At 39.3% G+C, this 21483-nt stretch overlaps 1 protein-coding gene and 1 long non-coding RNA gene across 3 annotated transcripts in view; one reads left to right on the top strand and one right to left on the bottom strand.

Moving 5' to 3' along the window:
• IMMP2L (inner mitochondrial membrane peptidase subunit 2) overlaps positions 1–14751 on the top strand; it is a 126503-nt gene extending 111752 nt beyond the window's left edge. The window contains exons 5-6 of one of the 2 annotated variants that reach the window (XM_032220777.1): positions 1430–1532; positions 14041–14751. In XM_032220777.1, the coding sequence (XP_032076668.1) occupies positions 1430–1532; positions 14041–14163 (226 nt within the window). In that variant the 3' untranslated portion in view covers positions 14164–14751. Of the gene's footprint in view, positions 1–1429; positions 1533–2953; positions 3987–14040 lie in introns of those variants that run through there. The other variant, XM_032220778.1, reaches the window with a different exon arrangement.
• Positions 3056–21477, bottom strand: LOC116511039. Its single transcript, XR_004255709.1, has 3 exons — positions 21404–21477; positions 13072–13187; positions 3056–3136 (listed from the first exon to the last, which is right to left on the bottom strand). It is a non-coding gene; the product is annotated as an uncharacterized LOC116511039 (long non-coding RNA).
• Between the last annotated feature and the right edge of the window lie 6 nt (positions 21478–21483).

Raw genomic sequence — 21483 nt, 5'->3', positions numbered from 1 at the left:
TTTCCCACCGCATTTTGATGGGCAGCTGTTTTTTCAACCTCCTCCTCTTGTTGTGAAAGAGAAGAAGTTGCCTTGTTTTTAATTTTGGACTGAGACTAAAACTGTGTGGATCATGATTGGAATATGGTAGAGTCCTTGACTTACGGCCATTTGTTTAATGACTGTTCGCTTGCACTGAAAAAAAGGGGGTGTATCATTTTTCACACTTATGACCATTGCAGAATCCTTGTGGTTACCTGATAAAATTCAGACACTTGGCAAGTGGCATGTATTTCCTCCTTAAATTTATATACACTTGTTAAAATCTGGACATCCTTTACCAATTTTTTTATCAAAGTAAAACTGAGAAAAAGTATTATCAGTGCACTTAGGAAGATCAAAAGAATTGTAGATAGTAACAGAAAGTAGAAATTGCCGGCAGCTGGCCCACAATCATAGAGCGTATGCCCAAAGCAGCCACTGCCGGAAGACTCGGTTTGGAAGCCGCAGAAAAAGCCATGCGGTGGGGGCAGCGGAGGTCCCCTGGTTCTGCGGAGATAGCCTTTTCAATTTCATCAAATATTATGAATCTTTATTTCTAACTGCAAGAGAATGCAAACCACAGTTAGCATCCTCAACTGTACATTTATTCCCATGAGCTTAAAACATTGGTTTGTATATAACTTTTCCCAGTTTTTAAAAACTAGAGTTATCAAAGCACCTGTTTCTATACTAACTTATAAAATTGGAATTTATACAGGTAGTCCTACCGAAACCCCTCCCCCTTTGCAAAAATGGACATGCAGAGGATTTGGGAGGCTTGCAAAGTGCTCCTGAGGGCTGGGGAGGGCAAAAAAAGCAAACCACAGGCCATTTTTGCCCTCCCCCCAGCCCCTAGGAGCACTCTATAAGCCTCCCAAAACCTCTGCATGCTCCCCTTTTTTACAAAAATTGGCCTTTTTTGCTTATGTTTGGCCCCTCCCCAGGCCCCAGGAGCACTCTACAAACCTCCCAAAACTCTTTTTTGCAAAAAATGAGGCATGCAGAGGATTTGGGAGGCCTGTAGAGTGCAAAAACCTTTTTTTTAAAATTTACCTCTTCAAAATAATGGTGCGTCTTATACTCCGGTGCAACTTAAAGTCCAAAAAAATATGGTAGGTAGTTAATGGCAAAGAACACAATCTATGGAGGATCCTGCATCCTATATTTTCAGAAATACAAATGAGAGTTTTCAAGTCGTCATGGTTGTATTTGAAAACTGAATATTTTTTGGGGGGTGGAGAGGGCTGAGAGAAATTAAAGGGCTACTTTGATATTTATGATTTTATTTTTATTTTTTAAAAAGAGAACAGCATGCAAAAAATAAAGGATCAATACATATTAAGATTGTAGCCAAAGTGTTGACTTTTTGTTTTGCTTTTTTACAAAACTAACTTTCCATTTTCTTTAGAACCATAGGCTATAAAAAGAAATATGTGAAAATTCCACATGGCCATATATGGGTAGAAGGCGATCATCATGGGCACAGCTTTGACAGCAATGCTTTTGGTCCGGTAAGAACATAATTATTGAACAAAACACTATGTTCATGTCATAAAATATGTAATATTTTATTACAGTATAACAATACAATATACAATAATTTAAAAGAGTGCACCATTTAAACTTCTTTATGAGCATTAAGAAAGATTGCTAGGAGCAGCTTCTCCCATAAGAGAGTTGTAGGAAACTTTTATTGACTGATATTTAAAAGGAAAGGAAAAGCCTTCTTTGATCTGAGTGTGACTCATAACTTCCTCTTCCAAACAAACATTTGCAATAACCATAGTTCCCCTTACATTTGGCAAAGCTACAGACCCTACTTCCTTCCATTTGGCTATAATTAGTGCCTTAGGAAATTGTATATTCCTATTATGACTTGACATTTATTTAATGCCAACTGTGGACTAGGGGCCAAATAGGACACAGAAAAGCCAAGAAGTTTTTATAAAACATATTAGACAACCATTTATGGAACAGAGGTAAGAGAGTTACAGTGTTAAATGAAGATGAAAGCACTGAATCATGTATTTGTATTTGTATTTGTATTTTATTGGTCTTGTATGCCGCCCACTCCCGAAGGACTCCGGGCGGCTTACAATAAACAAAGGAAGGGGATAAATAGACAAATAGACAAACAACAATTTAAAATATACAACATTCATAGTTACAGTGGGGCTGGCTATTTCAACAGCCCCCCAGCCTGCCGGAGCAGCCAGATCTTAGTGGCTTTGCGGAAGGCCAGGAGAGTAGTAAGGGTCCGGATCTCCATGGGGAGCTCGTTCCAGAGGGCTGGAGCTGCAACAGAGAAGGCTCTCCCCCGGGGAGTCGCCAGCCGACATTGGCTGGCAGATGGGATCCGGAGGAGGCCTAGTCTGTGCGATCTGATCGGTCTATGGGAGGTAATTGGAAGGAGGCAGTCTCTCAGGTACCCAAGTCCGATGCCATGTAGGGCTTTATAAGTAACGACTAGCACCTTGAAGCGAGTCCGGAGTCTAATGGGTAGCCAGTGCAGCTCGCGGAGGATAGGTGTAACATGGGTGTACCTGGGTGCACCCACGATCGCTCGCACGACTGCATTCTGGACTACCTGAAGTCTTCGAACACTCTTCAAGGGCAGCCCCATGTAGAGCGCATTACAGTAATCCAGTCTTGAGGTCACAAGGGCGTGAGTGACTATCTGAAGGGTCTCCCGATCCAGGTAGGGTCGCAATTGGTGCACCAGGCGAACCTGGGCAAAGGTCCCCCTGGTCACAGCCAACAAATGGTGTTCTAAAGTCAGCTGGGGATCCAGGAGGACTCCCAAATTGCGAACCCTCTCTGAGGGGCGTATAATTTCACCCCCCAGCCTGAGAGATGGAATACTTTGGGAGGGAACATCAGTAGCCACTTGGTCTTGTCTGGATTGAGTGCCAACTTGTTTACTCCCATCCAGACCCTAACAGCCTCCAGACACTGGCACATCACTTCTACAGCTGGCTGAAGAACTCTGGGAGTTGAAGTCCACAAGTCTTAAAGTTGCCAAGGTTGGAGACCACTGATGTAGAAGAAAAATATATGATGCAGTGAGGAATTTTCTTAGAAGAGAAGTGGATCTTCATAATTTCTTTCCAACCATCTGTTGAATTGAAAAAATAATGACAAAAAAGTGAAATGAACATTAGAGAGAGGTAATGGTACTGGGAGGGAAACAAAAAACGAAGGGAGAAAAACATTTGATGGGAAGTAAAGGGCAAAAAGTAACCTAACAAGGGTGAAAAGAAACACCATTTTTGTAGTAATGTAAGCAAAAAGTAATAAATACTTACATGCAGCAAAATCTCTTGGTGATTATTAGAATTAAAACCCTACTTTACAAATATTATTTAACACTGGATTGTTTTAGCTTCATTGTCCAAAACAGAAGTCCCTCCCTCTCACTTGCTCACGCTCACATTTAATTTTTTTTCTCTTATGCGCTTCTGCAGCTACTAAGGTGGGAGGAGGGTCCATTGCGTATAGATAAGCAGGGCAGGCAATCAGGCAGGGAGGTCCAACGGGGCAACCACCAGGGCTCTTAAAGGCTAATTGGATGGTGGCCATGAATTTAAGAAAACTGGTCATGGATCGGACCTTGTGAATGTTAATCTGTGGCCAAACTATGCTTGCAAAACCTGACATCTCTCCTGCTAGGCACACGAACACACGTTGCATGTACAATTGGGGAAGACGGAGTAAGCTTTTCTATAATCCGCAGCACGATGGCACCCCCTCTTTGCTCAGTCTGAGATACGCTGCTGGACAGGATGGAAGGGGCAGAGGAGTGGGGAGGGGAGTCTGGCTGCTGAGGATAGGACGATCCACTGACGGATAGACTGGAGTTGGTGGCCCCCAACTGGCTTTAGCAAGTATGACTTCTCACCACCATCTGCTATTTTTTTTAATAAGTGTTTTATTTAAAAAAACAAAACAAAATTTAAAAAGTATTAATGCGTGAACAGTGTGGCATCTGGGTATCATACATTCTAATACAAATAAAACTAATAGCATTAGTCATAGTTATTACTTTCAACCAACATATATTTCTAATAGTAATACATGTTTATATAAAGTTGTAATCTGTCATTATTCAATTATTCCATGTTTTCTCTTATTATTGCTCTTATTTCATTATATAAAAGTTTATACACTAATAGTCCCCTTTTATTTCTATTTCTTATTCTAACTTTTAATCCTGTCATCCTTTATTAAAAATATTTTCTTTCTATCCTGTCTAACTTCTAATCATGTCACCTACCTACAAAAAAAGAAAAAAGAAAAGAAAGAAGAGGGAGAGGAAAAGCAAATCAAATCAAAACAACGCCAAAAACGTAAAATCATTTATCCATCATCTCTTCAATACTTTAGTTGCTATGCTTTTTTTTTCTTTTTAACTTGTCTCCCATATTCCTTACTGAGATCTTTATCTCTTTCTACATCTGCTTCTTGACTGTTCAATCTGAGTATTTTTCCCAACTCTACCCTCCTCCACTGCCTAGTTTCCAGGATTTCTGCCCATGCCCCTATCTCCCTTTCAAAGGTATTCTCCTATATCTCCTATATCTCTCTTTGGGTTCCTATGCAGTTGGTAAATATGTTTCAGGAACAGTTTCACTGGCCTGTGAGCTGAAGGGAGCCTGGGACAGGCTGTAATATGGGTCCCCAACCTTTTGGACCTTAGGGACCACTAAATTCATAATTTTAAATCCCATGGACACTAATGTGATCTGCCTAATGACTGGCTGGGTGGGCATGGCCAACTTAATGTCACTCATGTTGAGGATCATCTCACCAGCCTCTACATGCCCCTCCCCTCCCAGCCCCTCCTCACCCACCCGAGCTCCTTAGGGTCCAAATTGGAGCTAAGCAGCCACCACAAGAATTAGTTGGCACGATAGCTGGCTCAGTTCAAATTGGATCTGACCAAGAAGGAGGCTCAGCAGAAGCACCTCACTGAGGACTATGAGCATAGGGTTTCTGTTGTGACTCAGCAGAAGTTTGCTGTGAGTTGAGTCGGGATGCAGGAATAACAATGCAGCTGGGGCTCGTTAGTGTGGTCTACTGGAGATAAAAGGACTAATGGTGCCACGCCCTGGTTGCAGAAGTCAACATTCATTCATTCGTTCGTCGTTCGTTCATGGTTCATTGTTCATCGATCATGGTTTGTTTGTGAGAGACACTTGGATAAGTGTAATGCTTTCTGTAACCCTGATTCAAAGAGACACTTGGAGAAGTGATTTGCTTTATAAGAGATCTTTGTTTTTGCATTCTGTTATCTTCTTGCCAGAGACTTTATTTATGTTTATTTTTGGGCTCGCAGCCAGCGTGAGCCGAGGCTGATAAAGTTCTTTCCTTTTAAGTCTGTCTGACTGTCGTTTGTAAACGAGCGGAGAAGGGGGTCAGAACAGGTTTCTAAGCAGAGGGAAGACCTGCGGGAGTAAAAGGCCAGGCTCAACGGGCTGAGATCGTCAGCCAGTTCCAGGCCATGATGCTCTCCCACTGGAACAAGGCCCTCCAGCTCTTTGCCACCAGCAGTGCTTCCTTCCAGCCTTCGCCCAAAGTCCCACACCAGAAGGCTGAAGAAGACCTCAAGTCAGAATTTCTGCTCACCTCTGACCTGCACAAAAAGACCCTGAAGGAGGATACTCTCTGCAGCAACACAAGGATTCATTGCACTTATCTGGCCCAGGGGCCATAGTTTGAGGACCCCTGATTTAGTGCAATATAAAAAATGCAAATAATTTTTCATATATATATATATATATATGTATGTATGTATGTATGTATGTATGTATGTATGTATGTCCGTGATAGCAAACCTATGGCATGCTTGCCACAAGTGGCACACGGAGACATTTGTTTCGGCACATGAGCCATTGCCATGTCACCTCCAGCGTGCCTGCAGCGCGCCTGGCCAGCTGACTTCGGCCTTCATTTTTGGCCATTTTTTGCCCTCTGGAGGCTTCCCTGAAGCCTCTGGAGGGCAAAAAACAACCCAATGCGCAAACCGGAAGTTCGAGAATGGAAATCTGTTCCTGAACTTCCAGTTTGCCCATAGGGCCATTTTTCACCCTCCGGAAGCCTCCGGAAGCCTCTGGGGGAGCGGGGGAGTCCATTTTCCTCTGAAGCCTTTGAAGCCTGGGGAGGGCAAAAAACGGGTCTATCACATACCAAAGCAGGGGGTCGGGCGGGGGTCACATGCATAGAATTATGGGTGTGGGCACCCCTCTGCACGACCCCCCTTTGCTTTTGGCACATGATGGGGAAAAGGTTAGCCATCACTGATATAGGTGGTCATTAGAGGGCATTTCTCTCTCTTGTGTTTTTCATTTTCTCTTCTTGTGTCTGAGCTGAATGGTAAGGGATTTTATTTAACCACATGTATGTCTGTATATATTTATGTATATAAACCACTATTAATTGTCTGAAGACACTGTGTGCTGTGTTTTGCTCCTGGGTCTATCTCATAATACTAGAGCCGAGGTGGCGCAGTGGTTAAATGCAGCACTGCAGGCTACTTCAGCTGACTGCAGTTCTGCAGTTCGGCTGTTCAAATCTCAGCGGCTCAGGGTTGACTCAGCCTTCCATCCTTACGAGGTGGGTAAAATGAGGACCCGGATTGTTGTTGGGGGCAATATGCTGACTCTGTAAACCGCTTAGAGAGGGCTGAAAGCCCTATGAAGCGGTATGTAAGTCTAACTGCTATTGCTATTGCTATTGCTAGTCACACTGCCAAAATTCTGACAACCTCCCACTGTCAGGATGACTCAGCTACTTGTTGCAAAAGTCCTGGAGGTTTTCTTGGTCTTTTCTTCATTGTGGCACACACCGCACAGCTTTTCACATAGTGTCCTTCTTCATCCCTGGCCACCAAAACTTTTTTACTTTTTTAAGAATCCAAAGTGGCTGGCTTGTTTGGCATCATGGCTTCTCTGCAGAACCTGGATCTGGAGGGTACTGGGATGTATAACTTAGGGCCCTTCCATCCAGAAGACAGATTAAAAGTAATATGAGAACTAGACATCCTAGAATATTATGAACTACATAATGAACTACACACTGCTTTTTCTTGATGCCCAAAAGGCATTCAATAATGTGAATTGGAAATTTTTACACCAACAATTGGAATATATGGAATTTGGGGATAAGTTCATAAACACGATTAGAGTAATATATACAGATAAAAAACCTAAAGTAATAATTAATGGTGAATTAACACAAAGTATAGTAATACAAAAAGGCACAAGGCAAGGTTGTCCTCTATCCCTGTTGTTGTTCATATTAACCCTAGAAGTTCTTGCTAGGAATGTGCATAAAAAGGAACAGATAAAGGGATTAGAAATTAAAAAGGAACAATTTAAGTTACAAGCCTTCGCGGATGATTTAGTCTTTGTTCTAGAGGATCCTTTTAAGTCCGGTATGAAACCTATTGAGGAATTGACAGAGTATAGGAAAATAGCAGGTCTGAAAATAAATATGACAAAGACCAAAATGTTGATTAAAAATATAGCACCTGACTTGAAAGAAGATTTAATGAAGAAATTAGGTATTCAAATTGTTAAAATAGGGAAATATCTAGGTATATATTTAACAGTGGGGTGTGTATCCATCAAAGAAGACAATTATATTAATTTGATTAATAAAACTAAGCAAGATTTAGAAAGGTGGAAAATTTTACAATTGTCCCTGATAGGTAGGCTTGCGATCATAAAGATGAGTGTACTACCAAAATTTCTTTTCTTGTTTCAGAACATTCCCATTAAATTAGAAAAAGGCTTTTTTAAGAATCTGAACCAATTGGTCTCTAAATTTATATGGCAGGGGAAAAAATCAAGAATAAAACTCAGCTATGCAAGACACAAAGGAAAAAGAAGGATTTGGCGTACCGGACTGGGAACTTTACTATACCGCAGCTATTCTTACATGGATAAAAGAATGAATAATGTTAAGAAATAAAAGATTACTTAAATTGGAAGGCTATGACCTCCAAGCAGGATGGCATGCCTTCCTATGGTATGAAAAAGGATCTGCACATAAGTATTTTCATTAACATTACATTAGACAGTCCTTGATATTAGTATGGAATAAAATTAAACATGACCACTATACTGAAATACCCATTTGGGTATTTCATATCCACGATGGAAGAATATATACACCCAAATTTAATTAACATGGAAAAAATTGTCACATACAAAGAGATATTGACTAAATAGGGGGAAATAACCAGATTAGAATTGGCATCACAAGGGGAACACCTAGAGTGATGGTCTTATCTACAGAAACAAACAAGGTTTCCACAGGATAGGAAAAAGGAAGGCATTGCCAAAGAATATTCAATATTAGATAAGCTCCTGATAGAGACAGAAGATAGGTTGATTAAAGTGTTGTACAGATATCTGCTGGAATATAAACTCAAAGAAGAACATTGTTTTCCAGGTACTTACAAGGCAATTTGTTTATAATCTTCCCAGGTATCAGTGTCAAAATGTCAAATCTGTAGTTGTCCTTATTCCCCTTTTTGTGCTAGGAACACTATTCATAATATATTCAAGCATATTTATCTTCACTTTAATTATAATTATCAATGAGTTATATAGACATAATTTATAACACAATTTTATGACATAATTAAATTTATGATGCAATTCTGCACATATGTTTGAATAGCATCTTTCATTAACATGTCTGATCTGAGCTTGAAATTTTTCATCCAAAAGACATTTTGTTATTGTTGTGGACAGAACATCTAGATGCTGATTGTTGCTAGGCAACAAGGCACTCTTTTATGATAATTTATTTTGAAAACAGATTTGGGCTCTGTAGTTCAAATAGAGCAGGAGTGTCAAACTCAAGGCCTGTGGGCTGGATCCATGCTTAGATCTGGCCTGCGGGGCCGGCCTGGAAATATCAAAGGACCGTCCCACAGTGCCTCTGCTGGCCAAAACGAGCCACAGGGAGGCCACAGCCCATTTTTGGCTGAGAGAGTGCTCCGGGAGGCTGTGGAGGCTGAAAACACGCCATGCAGGGACTGCCCGGAGTATCCATGCAGCCAGTTTTCAGCCAGAAGAGTGCTGCAGGAGGACTGGCTTGGACTGGATTGCAATTATGTGGCCTCAAGTAAGTGCCTGTTCTGGATAGAAAACAAGCAACATCCTATGTTGATACTACAGTTTAATGCCAGATTTTACATCCTGTAGGTCCCCTTAATCTACAATCAACAATCTATTCTGTGTTCTATTCTATATTCTATTCTGTATCTATAATTGACAGCCATTTCTATTTACTAACCTGGAAATTTACCTCTGCTGTTAGATCTTATATTATCATGTCATTTATGCTTAGTTGAATAATTAGTTGAATAATAAAAATACAATAGTATAAATAGCTTTTCTGCCTGGAGAACCATGGGGTATAAATTTAGAAATAAAAAGTTTAGTGGAATATGAAGGATAAGTAATAAACGTTTGCCAGTAATATCTGGTAGAAGAGATAGGAACATGCTTATAGTAAAGAACTGTGGAAATAAAGTCAAATGCCCACCATGGCCCTGCCCACCCAGCCATGCTTACCATGACCACACCCAACTCTGGCCACTACCACCCATCCCTCCAAGGTCAAACACAGCCCTGATGTGGCCATCAATGAAATTGAGTTTGACACCCCTGAAATAGAGTATACTTTCTAATTGAGGGATTCAATTTGGTCTTTCCAAAGTAATATCTATGGCCATCTTATAAGCAGTAAAAATACTTTTATACTCTGGTGGTAATCTTTTTGTGTATGTATCTGTGTGGTTCTGTGTGTCTGTGTTTCTGTATATGTATATATATGTGTGTGTGTGTATTGTATATGTACATGTCTTACTCTAGACATAGTATGCAAATGTTTGTACTACAATAATATCAGAAGAAATTTATTATTTAATATTTTATGCAAAATGTCTTGACATACATATGAGTTTTCTATATTGTTCAGTTACAAATAATAAACGTTGTTGTTAGTTGCAAAGTCATGTCCGAACCATCGCAACCCAATGAACAATGTTCCTCCAGGCCTTTCTGTCCTGTACCATCCTCTGGAGTCCATTTAAGCTCATGCCTACTGCTTCGGTGACTCCATCCAACCACCTCCTTCTCTGCTGTCCCCTTCTTCTTTTGCCCTCCATATTTCCCAGCATGAGGCTCTTCTCCAGTGATTCCTTCCTTCTCATTAGATGGTGAAGTATTTGAGTTTCATCTTCAGGATCTGGCCTTCTAAAGGGCAGTCAGGATTGATCTCCTCTAGGACTGACCAGTTTGATCGCCTTGCAGTCCAAGGGACTCGCAGAAGTCTTCTCCAGTACCATAGTTCAAAGGCCTCCATTCTTTGGTGCTTAGCCTTTCTTATGGTCCAGGTTTCTCAGCCATACATTGCAACTGGGAAAACCATAGCCTTGACTATACATACTTTTGTTGGCAGGGTGATGTCTCTGTATTTTAGTATGCTGTCTAGATTTGCCACAGCTTTCCTCCCCAGGAGCAAGCATTTTTAAATTTCTCAGCTGCAGCCCCCATCTGCGGTGATCTTAGAGCCCATAATAAACATAGCCATTTCCAAATCTACCATTCTGATTAAACAATTCATGGAAATGAATGCAGAACTGTAATAGTAGAAAATATCTAGTATTTGTAGTATATATTTTTAACTAACCAAATTATATTAAAATAATTCAGCACCTGTTTAATCAAGCTACAAATTATAGAATTAGATACCGACTACTCTTCCACCTGTTGCAGCACCTGTATTTCTCCTTACTTTCCTCAGTGCCTTCTTGGCCCGCAGTTGATGCCCTTGGCACTGACATGGGCTGTGGGGCTGGGCAATTGGCAGCCCAATGCTCCTCTTTCTCACACCGGAAGCAGGCCCTGGGAAGATGCTGCAGACTCTCATTTGGGGTCACAAACTGACAGGTGTGTCTCTTGACTTGTCAGGGCTGACCCTCATGTGCTGCATGTTGCCGGTATTCCCAACAGGTCTAGCTCAATTGTGATCACCAGATGGTACCATGCCCCGAGATCATCCAAAATTCACCGGGGCAGGCAGTTTTGGTGCAGTTCCTTGTTTAGTCTGTCTCTGAGGTGGTAAACCAGCAAGCATTCCAACCATCCCCTGAACTTTCCAGCCAGACTGCAGAACTCCTGAATGTATTCAGCTACTGACCTATTCCCTTGCTTTATGGTGCGGATCCCGGACTCCACTTGGAGGGCTTGTGCAGGGTCTCCAAAACTAGTTCAAAGCTCATCCAGGAAGGCATCCACGTTCCCCAACTTTGGGGCCCCTTCATAATGGAAAACACCAGCCAGTTTGCCACCTCTCCTTCTAGATTTGAAGTAATCACATTCACATGCACAACTTCGTACAGGTGCATTGCTCCATATCACTCAAAGTAGTTCCATATCTAGTTCAGGCTATGTACTAGCTTCTCTGGCCACCTATCAAATATGGTTTTCAAAGGTGGGGGTGCTCAGTCACCCAAACCAACACATGACTCGGTGGTAACCTCATCGTCTGTGGAACTGCTTGAGCCTGAGCTCCTGCCACTGTAGGGATTTCCTTGGCTTATCTCACAGCTGCGGGAGGGACTGCATCCCCCCCCCTGGGTGAATCCCAGCCCCTTGGCCACACTCCCCAGCCTCACCCATTGGGTGAAGATGGGGATGGGGTCACCAACACTTGGCTAGTCCCAAGTCCTGCTTCCGGGACTGATGATTTCATTATCTCCATTCCAACAAATCTTTTGCACAACTGCTCCACAGAAGGGCTATGGCATGCTGTCAGCAATTTCTACTCCATCAGTTCTTCCCAATCTGCAGCCCTCTGGAGCTTCCATTTTCTACCTCAAGTCATTGCCACTCTGGGTGGGATCAAGGGGAATTCTACTTTGCCTGCCTTCCCCACACCACTTGACCATCACATCTTCAGTCAGGGCAAATGGATCCTGCCATGCGGCTGCTCCATTTTCTCTGCCCTCACCTTGGATCAGGTCACCACCACCTGCATCTTGGAGTCAGCTTGGGCTGCTGCCAGTGACTTTCAATAAGGGATGGCCCAGGCTTTTCTGCAGCATCAATGTTTTGCTCTGCTCTGGACATTGTTATGTTACAGCTTTCTTGGAGGCATCCAAATAGGCTGCGTTAAGTTAAAGAGAGCTGGTTTAATGTCAACTGTCCAACTAGTGTACCCAAAACAAGGAAACACTCTCAGGAGGTTTAAATTCCTGAAAGTAAATCTTTATTGGATACATCATTTTGGTACTGAAGAATCAAAAGCGGTTCTGATTTTTCCATGCAGTGCTTGCTTAGTTAATGCTTTCCCTTTCTCTCCACCCCCGGGTGACCACATTGTTCAATTATGAGATGCCCTTTTGTTATGGGAACGGTACAACTCTTTCTCAAACACCTGCAGTGGTGACCTTGATGGTTGCCACACTCTCACAGTCCATGCACACATTCTCAGCGTTCTATTTCCCCATTACCTCCCTTCAGTTCATTGACAAGTTGAAAAGCATCAGGTTGGAAAGAAACAAAATGGTTCAATCTTGACAGTCACATTTTGTTTGCTTTATAAAAAGGTGTCAGGGTTCCAAGTAATAAATCCATAGCAAGCAAGACTCCGAGGCATGTAGACAAAAGGAAGTTAGTTTTAGGTTTGTCAGAATGATTTTTCTCCAATTTCCATTCCTATTATTATCTGAGTCCTACTTTGGGCTTTGAACATGCTAGATTGATCATGCTTATACGGGTAATCCTTGAGATACAACAGGCCATTTAATGAATGTTCGAAGTTGCAACACAGACCCCAAAAACTAAATATGAATCTGTTTCAAAGTTACAAACTCTTGCCCTTATGACCAACTGCAGAGATGCTGCAGCACAACACGCTTATTACCCTCCCATCCAGCCCCATCAAATCCTCAGAGGCACTGGATTTGCTTTGCCAATATACTGGTTCCATGCACTCCTCCCCCACTTCTACTCCCATTCACTTACTTACCTTTTGATGAAGTCTAGAACTCAGGAAGTCAGGGTAGAGAAAGCTGCTCCATTGCTGGACCACATGGCACAATCAAGAAGAAATCCTGTCACTTTTGCTTCCTTTGCAATCCTTTTCTATCCAGACAGGATAAATTGGTATTATTTCTTCTTAGAGCCACTAGCATTAGCTTTACGCTAGTCTTTCCATGTATCTTTCCATGGCTTTCATTGACTATGAAATGGCATTTGTCAGTATTCCAGCAAGAAATAATTAATGTATTGCTCAACCAAGGTGTAGAGATTGCTTACATGTCTACACAAGAAACACAAAGGGAAGGAAGGAAGGAAGGAAGGAAGGAAGGATATTTTAGTTTAGGAACTCAGTTGTAACAGTTCTCTGGGAGAAAGACTGCCTATACATATCAAGGATTGAACTTCCAACACACATACTTTAATTCATAGGCCCTGTCTGTAACATTTCTGTGTAAGTGGTGATTTTGTGCCAATTAATGCAACTTGCCAAAGTTTAAGATAGTGCCATAAAAAGATGTGATGATGATTCCATTTGCTGCAGACATGGAGACACCATCCCTGAGGAATGGAGTTCAAAATTTAGAAAAAAGTAATCCCATGCATGCATTGCTTGCCTCACTAAGCTCTGTTCAGCTAAAAATATGACAGCTAAGCTAGTGAAACAAGTCATCATCATTTATGATTATTTAACTAGAAAATGTATATGAACCAAGTTAATAAATGTTTACACAGTTTGATGTTATTTTCAGTTAACTTGCTTTATCATTATAATTTCTCAACACCAGTCCTATTACAGAAATATTCCCATATTCTAGACTCAGCTCATTGTTCAAGCAAGTTGTAGCAAATACTCTTTCAACAAGCTATAAAATGCCATATATGTATATGTATCCACCTCTTTTAGCCATTTCTTGTCAGGCTATATTATACCTGTGGTTTTATTACTTTTTTTCAGATCTCTCTTGGCCTTCTACATGCTCGTGCTACTCATATACTTTGGCCTCCAGAGCGTTGGCAAAAGTTACAACCCAAGCTTTTTCCAGAACGCCAGCCTTTTCAGCGTGACACAAATGACTAGTTTGGATCTGTTAGAAAACTTATAATTGAATTTGGTATGACTATATGAAAAGGGTGGTGGTGATACTTTTCTTAATAAAAGGTTGGTGCAAATGAAATACCTCATTGCTTTGAAAGCAATTCTGTTTTGATTTTAGCATTTCAGCCACCCCAAAATTCTACAGGGCTTGAACACTTTAGTCTAGTGTCTTAATTTTATAGACAAAAAAGATTTGTTTTACTTTTTTTTCATTACAACTTTTAGGGGTTTTTTTCTTTTACTATTTGTTTTTTCACAGTATACTAGATGTTATTACTGAATGGTAAAATATGATATCAGCAAGTAATTCATCATTATTTTAGATGTAATGATTTATGTATTTTAATACTTTATAAGGTATAATTGTTTTGAAGGAACAATATTTCTAATGAAGAAAACTATGCCCTAGAATCAATTTTCCCATAAATATATTTCATTAAATGTTGTTTTACTTGTTATTACTGTCATGATTACATTAAATTGTATTTGCATTGCATTTAAACATATTTAAAATCTCTATTTCTAATGTAGTCGCTCACTAACAGAATAAATACACTGAATTGGAATATACTGTACAGAAAAACTCTAGTCCTTATTTTACTAAATATTTAAATATGAAAAAAAAAGTGATCAGAACTGATTCCATTTTTTTAGGATATTTTAAGATTGTCTTTAATCCTGTAGATACTTTGCCTTGTTTAAAAGTAATATGGCTTCCTGCAGTGAGGTCATTGTGCTGGGGTTGAGGAACAGCAGCTCCCATAACCTGTAACCCTAATTTCTTCGTTTGGGCTCACTTTTGAGCACTGTGGAACCCAAAGGGATCGGCAGATTCAGGAGGAAAGTCTGAAGACACTGGGGTGGTAAGGCAAACTCCCCAGAGGGTAGGAGAAACCCACTAAATGGATGAAGATCTATCCTGTCATTTGGACAGGACTAGAGCAATGGTGGCCACATAAGAGGGAAGCAAATAGAGAAAGCACTTGAAATGGAGGTATTTCTTATCATTGACAACCCACGAAAGGAGGACAATGTGAAATTGGTGGAGTGGATGAGCTGGAAAGAAAAAGGCTCTGTGGTGAAGATTGTCTTTACAGTCTGGATTGGTGCCGAAAAGCAGTGAGAGCAGAGGCAGGGAGCAGAAAGTGGCAGCGTGAATAATAAAAGAGAAGTGATCATAGAGGGAAACCCAATAGGAGAATGAAGAGTAAGCAGAAAAAGCCGGTGTTTACAACAGGATCGGGATATATTGGCTGTTGAGAAGACCTGACAGGCACACAAAGGATCGTATAAGAGTCGGGCTAGTTGTTTTTTTTCTTTTTGTTCCAAAGAATAGCTGAACTTTGAACAGAGTTTCAATCATGAATAATAAATCCAGGTAATGAAGAGCATGAGGGGTTTTTCTTTGCGGGGGGGGGTTCATTTTATAAATATATAGTACTTTTCTCAAGAGCAGAACAGGGGACAGTAGAAAAAGCGTTGCTTTGGAACTGTTGGAGAAATCTCTTCTCTTTTGTTCTGTCTTCGTCCCCGGGCCTGCTGTGATTACTGACTGTGATTGATGGAACGGACAGTGATGCTGAGAAGAAGGCGACATCTAGTGGATTATAAATTTGAGCTGTAAAGGCTGATGCAAGAACAATTGACAGTGACATAAGATGGAAAAAAGCAGACAAACACGGCAGAGAAAGATGTAATTGAACATTAATATTAACTGATAAGGGAAATCCAGCTACTATTAATATTATAAAATTCAGATAGATGATAGATAGATAGATAGATAGATAGATAGATAGATAGATAGATAAAATTATATAGGATTATCTAAGAATGAAATAGACATAGGGAGAAAGCATATACATACATACATACAGACACACATACACATACATACACGTACATACATAAATCTACAATAAGGATACATAAATAATATTAATATTAAGAACTAGAAGAAACAGGGGGAGGAAATGGGGAATTACTGAAAGAAAACTACAGAGAGGCTGATTATTAGAACTGAGATATTTATTTACATAAGATAACAGTGATATATAATTCTGTGATATAATAGTTAAGGATTAAAAATAGAATAATATATAGGATAGTCTAGATATTGAAACGTGATATTAAAAATGGTTAATTATTGTTAGATATTGAGATATATAACCACTGATATGTGTGATAAAGTAGAACTAAAGTAGAACTTGTATGCAACTGTGGGTGAGGATAAACAGAGGGATAAAGATGGCAAGTAGTACTACTTTAACAAAGACAGGGAAAAAACAATATCCAACTCTGCATCAGCAGCATCCTCACCCTCAAACCAAAGATCTATTGAGAGTGCATTGGGGCTGGAGAAAGGTGGATCGACAGCAGGAATAGCGGGATCAGCACAAACAATGTAAAGTATGCAATTGATGCTCCAGATGATACAAGAGACAATGACGAAAACCTAAGAAGCGATAGCTACAAATCACGAAGAGACGAGGAGGAACCATGAGGAAATTAAAAACAAAATAGAGAATTGAAAGGAGATATCAAAAACATGGATGACAAAATTGAAAAGATACAAAACACCATAACAATCAACGAACAGAAAATCCAGAACATTGAAACAAAAATAGAACATACAGATCAGAGGATGGAAAGAATGGATTTGAAATATTCACAAGTTAATAAAGAGTTAGAAGAATCAATAATCTTCCTTGAAATGGAAAGAGCTTCATGTTATCTTATATTCCAAAACATAGTTGAAGAAAAAGAGGAAAACCTGAAAGGAAAAATGACCAAAAAAGTTTGCTGAAATTTTACAGAGAGAGGAACAAGAGATGAGAGGAGACATTGATGTGGTTTACTGTATATACACCAATTATGCCAGAAGACATAGACTACCAAAAGAAGTACATGTAAGATTTGCCAAAAGAACAACTAGAGATAAAGTGTACAAAAAAAACAAAAAAAACAGAGAAGAGACAATAACATACAGGGGAAAAGAGTTGATTATTCTTAAACAGATACCACAGAGAGTCAGGGAATAATGTAGACAGTACCAATTTTTAACTAACCAGTTAAATAAAAACAGAATAATGTATAGATGGTTGGTACCAGAAGGGATATTGGTCTCTTGACAAGGTAAAAGACATAAAATAGATAACATAGAAAAAGCGCAAGAATTCTATGAAAAATACTTCATAAGGGAAGAAGAACAAGGAAGTAAAGAGAACTTTACTTCCTTGTAGAAGTCAAGAAGAAGAAGCAGAAGATAAGGAAAGAAACAGGGAAAAAGAACACAAGCAAGAAAAAGAGAGGGCAGAAATGGAAGGCGCGAGAGGGAAAAGTTAGATACAAACCAGAAGTAATAAAAAACACCCCAGGTAAAGATGGACCAGGAAACAACAATTATCTTGTTAGACTTGAATGGATTGAACGCACCAAAGAAAAGAGCACAGATGTTTAATAAACTTAGGAAACTGAAGGCAGACATAACCTGTATACTAAGGTGACCAGACGTCCCGATTTCAGTGGGATAATCACGCTTTATAACAATTTGTCCCGTGTCCTGGCCCGTTTTTTAAAAGTCCCGATTTTCTGGCTTCATGTTGAAAGCCCAGTGGATTTGCTTAAGAAATCCTAACAGGGGCAAGACAAAAGACACCCTGTCTAATCCCCCTCTCTCTCTGTCTCAGTACTTTCATTGAAGATATTAAAATGTTAAAGCAACAAAATGGACTCCCCCCACCCCTTTTACTCACTTTTATAAGAAAAAATGACCAAGTACCATAGAGCTCCAGGAAACATGTGGCTAGAGAGGGAAGCGACTGTTACTTCCTGGATTTTCCGGAGGGGAGGGGCACGGAGGTTGGAGATCTGCTCCAAAATGGTGGCAAAGTTTCTTTGAAAAATATTTCCCTGACTAATTTCACCATTTCAATTTGCTCAGTTCTTTGTATTAACATCTACATCATTCTGGGTTTACTTGGAGTGCAAGCCTGCTGGTAAGTGAGCTAGGTTTTTTTCTTTCATTTTTTTAATGTATTTTAAAATAATATTTTATTTATTGTGCATAGGATTTTTTAAAATTCTGTGTGGATTCTTTTTTTAAATTGTCTTAGACTATTTAAAAAAAGATTCTATCCAAAATAAATTGAAGTGAAACCATGTTTTAAAATTCTATGCACAATACTTTGGAATATATTGTGCAGAGAAAGAATAGTTTGAAATGTTTTACTTCAATTTATTCTGTGTGGATTCTTTTTTTAAATTGTCTTAGGCTCTTTAAAAAAGATTCTATCCAAAATACAAAATACCAGCTGCAGTTATTCACTTAAGAACTGTGGCAAGACAGGTGGTATAATGGGCTTAATGACCAATGTTACAATGGCATTGAAAAAAGTGACTGATGACCATTTTTCACACTTAGCAACCATTTTCACACTTAGCGACCGTTGCAGCATCCTCATGGTCACGCGATCAAAATTTTGATGTTTGGCAACAGATTCGTATTTATGATGGTTTCAGTGTCCTGGGTTCATGTAATTGCCTTTTGTGACCTTTTGATAAAGTCAAATGGGGAAACCAGATTCACTTATGTTACTAACTTATCAGCTGCAGTTATTCACTTAAGAACTGTGGCAAGAAAGGTGGTATAGTGACCAAAGTTACAATGGCATTGAAAAAAGTGACTGATGACCATTTTTCACACTTAGTGACCATTTTCACACTTAGCGACCATTGCAGCATCCTCATGGTCACGTGATCAAAATTTTGATGTTTGGCAACAGTTACAATTTATATTTGTAGATTGTAGTTATGTTGAAATAAAAAAAATATTACAATACTATTTTTGCGTTGTATGAAAATTTTTGTTGCTTCGTATAAAATTTTTAATCAACCCCCCCCCCCCCGGTCAAAGGTGTCACTCTTTACCAATCTGAAAATCTGGTCACCTTACTGTATACAGAAGTACACATTAAAAGGAAACATATTAATTTACTGGAAAACAAAACATTAGAAAAACTATATACAGCACTGGCAGATTAAAAAAAAGGAGGGATAGCAACCTATATAAAGGAAAAAATAAACTCCAAAGCAGTCTACTCGGATGAAGAAGGCAGGAGTCTAATGATTGAATTATAGGCAACAGAAAAACTGATCTTATTAATAGTGAAATATGCACCAAATCAGAAACGAGGAATTCTACAGAAAATGACACAACAAAATAAATGAATTAGAATATGAAAATATTTGCTTAATTGGAGATTATAACGCAATAGTCAATAAAAAGATGGACTATGAAAGTAAAAAAAATAAAAAGACAAAAAATGTTACCTAAATCCTTTTTTGAAATGGCAATGGAATATAAATACATGATATTTGGAGAGAAAGACACAAAACAAGAAAGCAGTATACCTTCTATTCGAACCCCCACCAGTCTTGGTTGAGAATTGATATAGCCTGGATATCATCTGGACTATGTAATCAATTAGAGGAAATCAAAATTGAAACAAATGAGTGGGCGGATCATAATCTAATAAAATTAAAATGGAAAGGCCAAACAAGAAGAAAAAGATGGATAATGAATCCAAATATCGTAAAAGAAACAGAATACACACAAATGCTAGAGAAAGAATTAAAATTATTTTTTAGAACAAACAAAAAAGAAGACACCTCAATACAAAATCTCTGGGATATCATGAAAGCATACATAAGAGGCCTTATGATCGCCTATGTAGCGAGAAAAATCAGAAAACAAAAAGAGCAACAAGAACGTATGCAAAAAAAACTTAGGGAAGCCGAAGCTGAATTACAGAAAGACCCAAAGAATAAAATTAAAAAAGAAAAGAGATGATAAAACATAAGATTAATTTAATAACCCCCCAAAAATAAGTGCAGAAAATTAAAGCGACCAAACAAAATTACTTTGAGCAAGTCAACAAACGTGGACGATGGCTGGCATACAGATTGAAAAATGAAAGAGAAAAAAGGATGATGTATCAACTAAAAGATGACGAAGGAAATGTTCAACATAAACGGAAGAAAAGAAGCAAATTATTCAAGAATATTTCACAAAATTATACGTGCAAGATAGTATGGAGGAAACTAAGATAAAACAATATTTAAACCCGGAAAAGATCATTCCAATCTCAAAAGAACAAAGGGAGGCGATAAACAGGCCGATAATAACAGCTGAAATAGAATTAGTCCTGAAAAACCAGAAGAAGAATAAAACCCTAGGACCAGACGGAATCCCAGTGGAGATATACCAATATAATCAAATAATATTGGAAGAAATAAGAGTGGAAATGTTTAACGAATTTTTAGGAAAAGCCAACGTGCCTGAATCATGGATGGAAGCAATAATATCACTAATCCCTACAGAAGAAGCTAATTTACAAGAAATTCAAAACCTCAGCAAAGAGGGAGGGATACATCATCATCTATCTCCAGTCTACATCACAGTCTTTCAACAGTTCCTAGAAGGCTCCACACCCATTTGCATCCCTCGGGTGACCCTGAGGACACAGAAAAACTTCCAGGTGGCTTCAAGGACTCTCTAAAAGAATGCAAATGACCAGCTGTCTGCAAGGAGTATAAATCCTTTCATTCCCTACCATCCAATCAGAGCTGAAAAAGTTTCTTGGATGAGAAGCAAAACGTCTTCAAAGAAAAACCAGAAAGTGCAGTTGCTTCTTGAAAAAGCACCTTTGGGATAATAATTACAGTGATTCACTTAACAGTTTAAATGAAAGGCAAAAGTCCCTTAACTCCCTGTCTTGCTCAGCAACGCAAATTTTGGGTTCAATTGTGCTGGCAAGTCAAGGATTTACCTGTATGTCTGGAAGCATAAATTTAAGTATATGTTTTATTCTAGAAGCATTTTGCACAATGTCAGATACTACTCTCAATTTTTTTTTAAAAAAAAAGCACGGGATTCAACTGCTCCGAGTCCCCTATGCGTGATTTGGGTAGCTATATAAATGTGTTCAATAAATAATACATGCCCAGCTATTTTTTTATGAGCCCCCCCCCCCTCCATGGAGAAGCAATGCAAGCAAGGATAATTCTAGACTGTATTATGCGAGGGTTTGGTGGTTTTAAAAGCCAAGGTGTGTTAAGCCGATTTTATTTTGCGCAGGATACAAACATTCAACCACTCCACACAAATCTCACGAAGAACTGTAATTGTAACCTATGCTCTGCCCGGGAAGCCTCCCACACTTACCCATAATGCTCCTGTCCTCCACAGAGATTTTCAGCCTCGGTCCTCCCATTCGGCCCAGCTACAATAGAGATTACTGAGCA

This window comes from Thamnophis elegans, chromosome 7 (genome assembly GCF_009769535.1).
Source record: "Thamnophis elegans isolate rThaEle1 chromosome 7, rThaEle1.pri, whole genome shotgun sequence".
Taxonomy (NCBI): domain Eukaryota; kingdom Metazoa; phylum Chordata; class Lepidosauria; order Squamata; family Colubridae; genus Thamnophis; species Thamnophis elegans.
The sequence above is the reverse complement of the archived record's forward strand: the minus strand, read 5'-3'. Positions and strand labels throughout refer to the sequence as shown.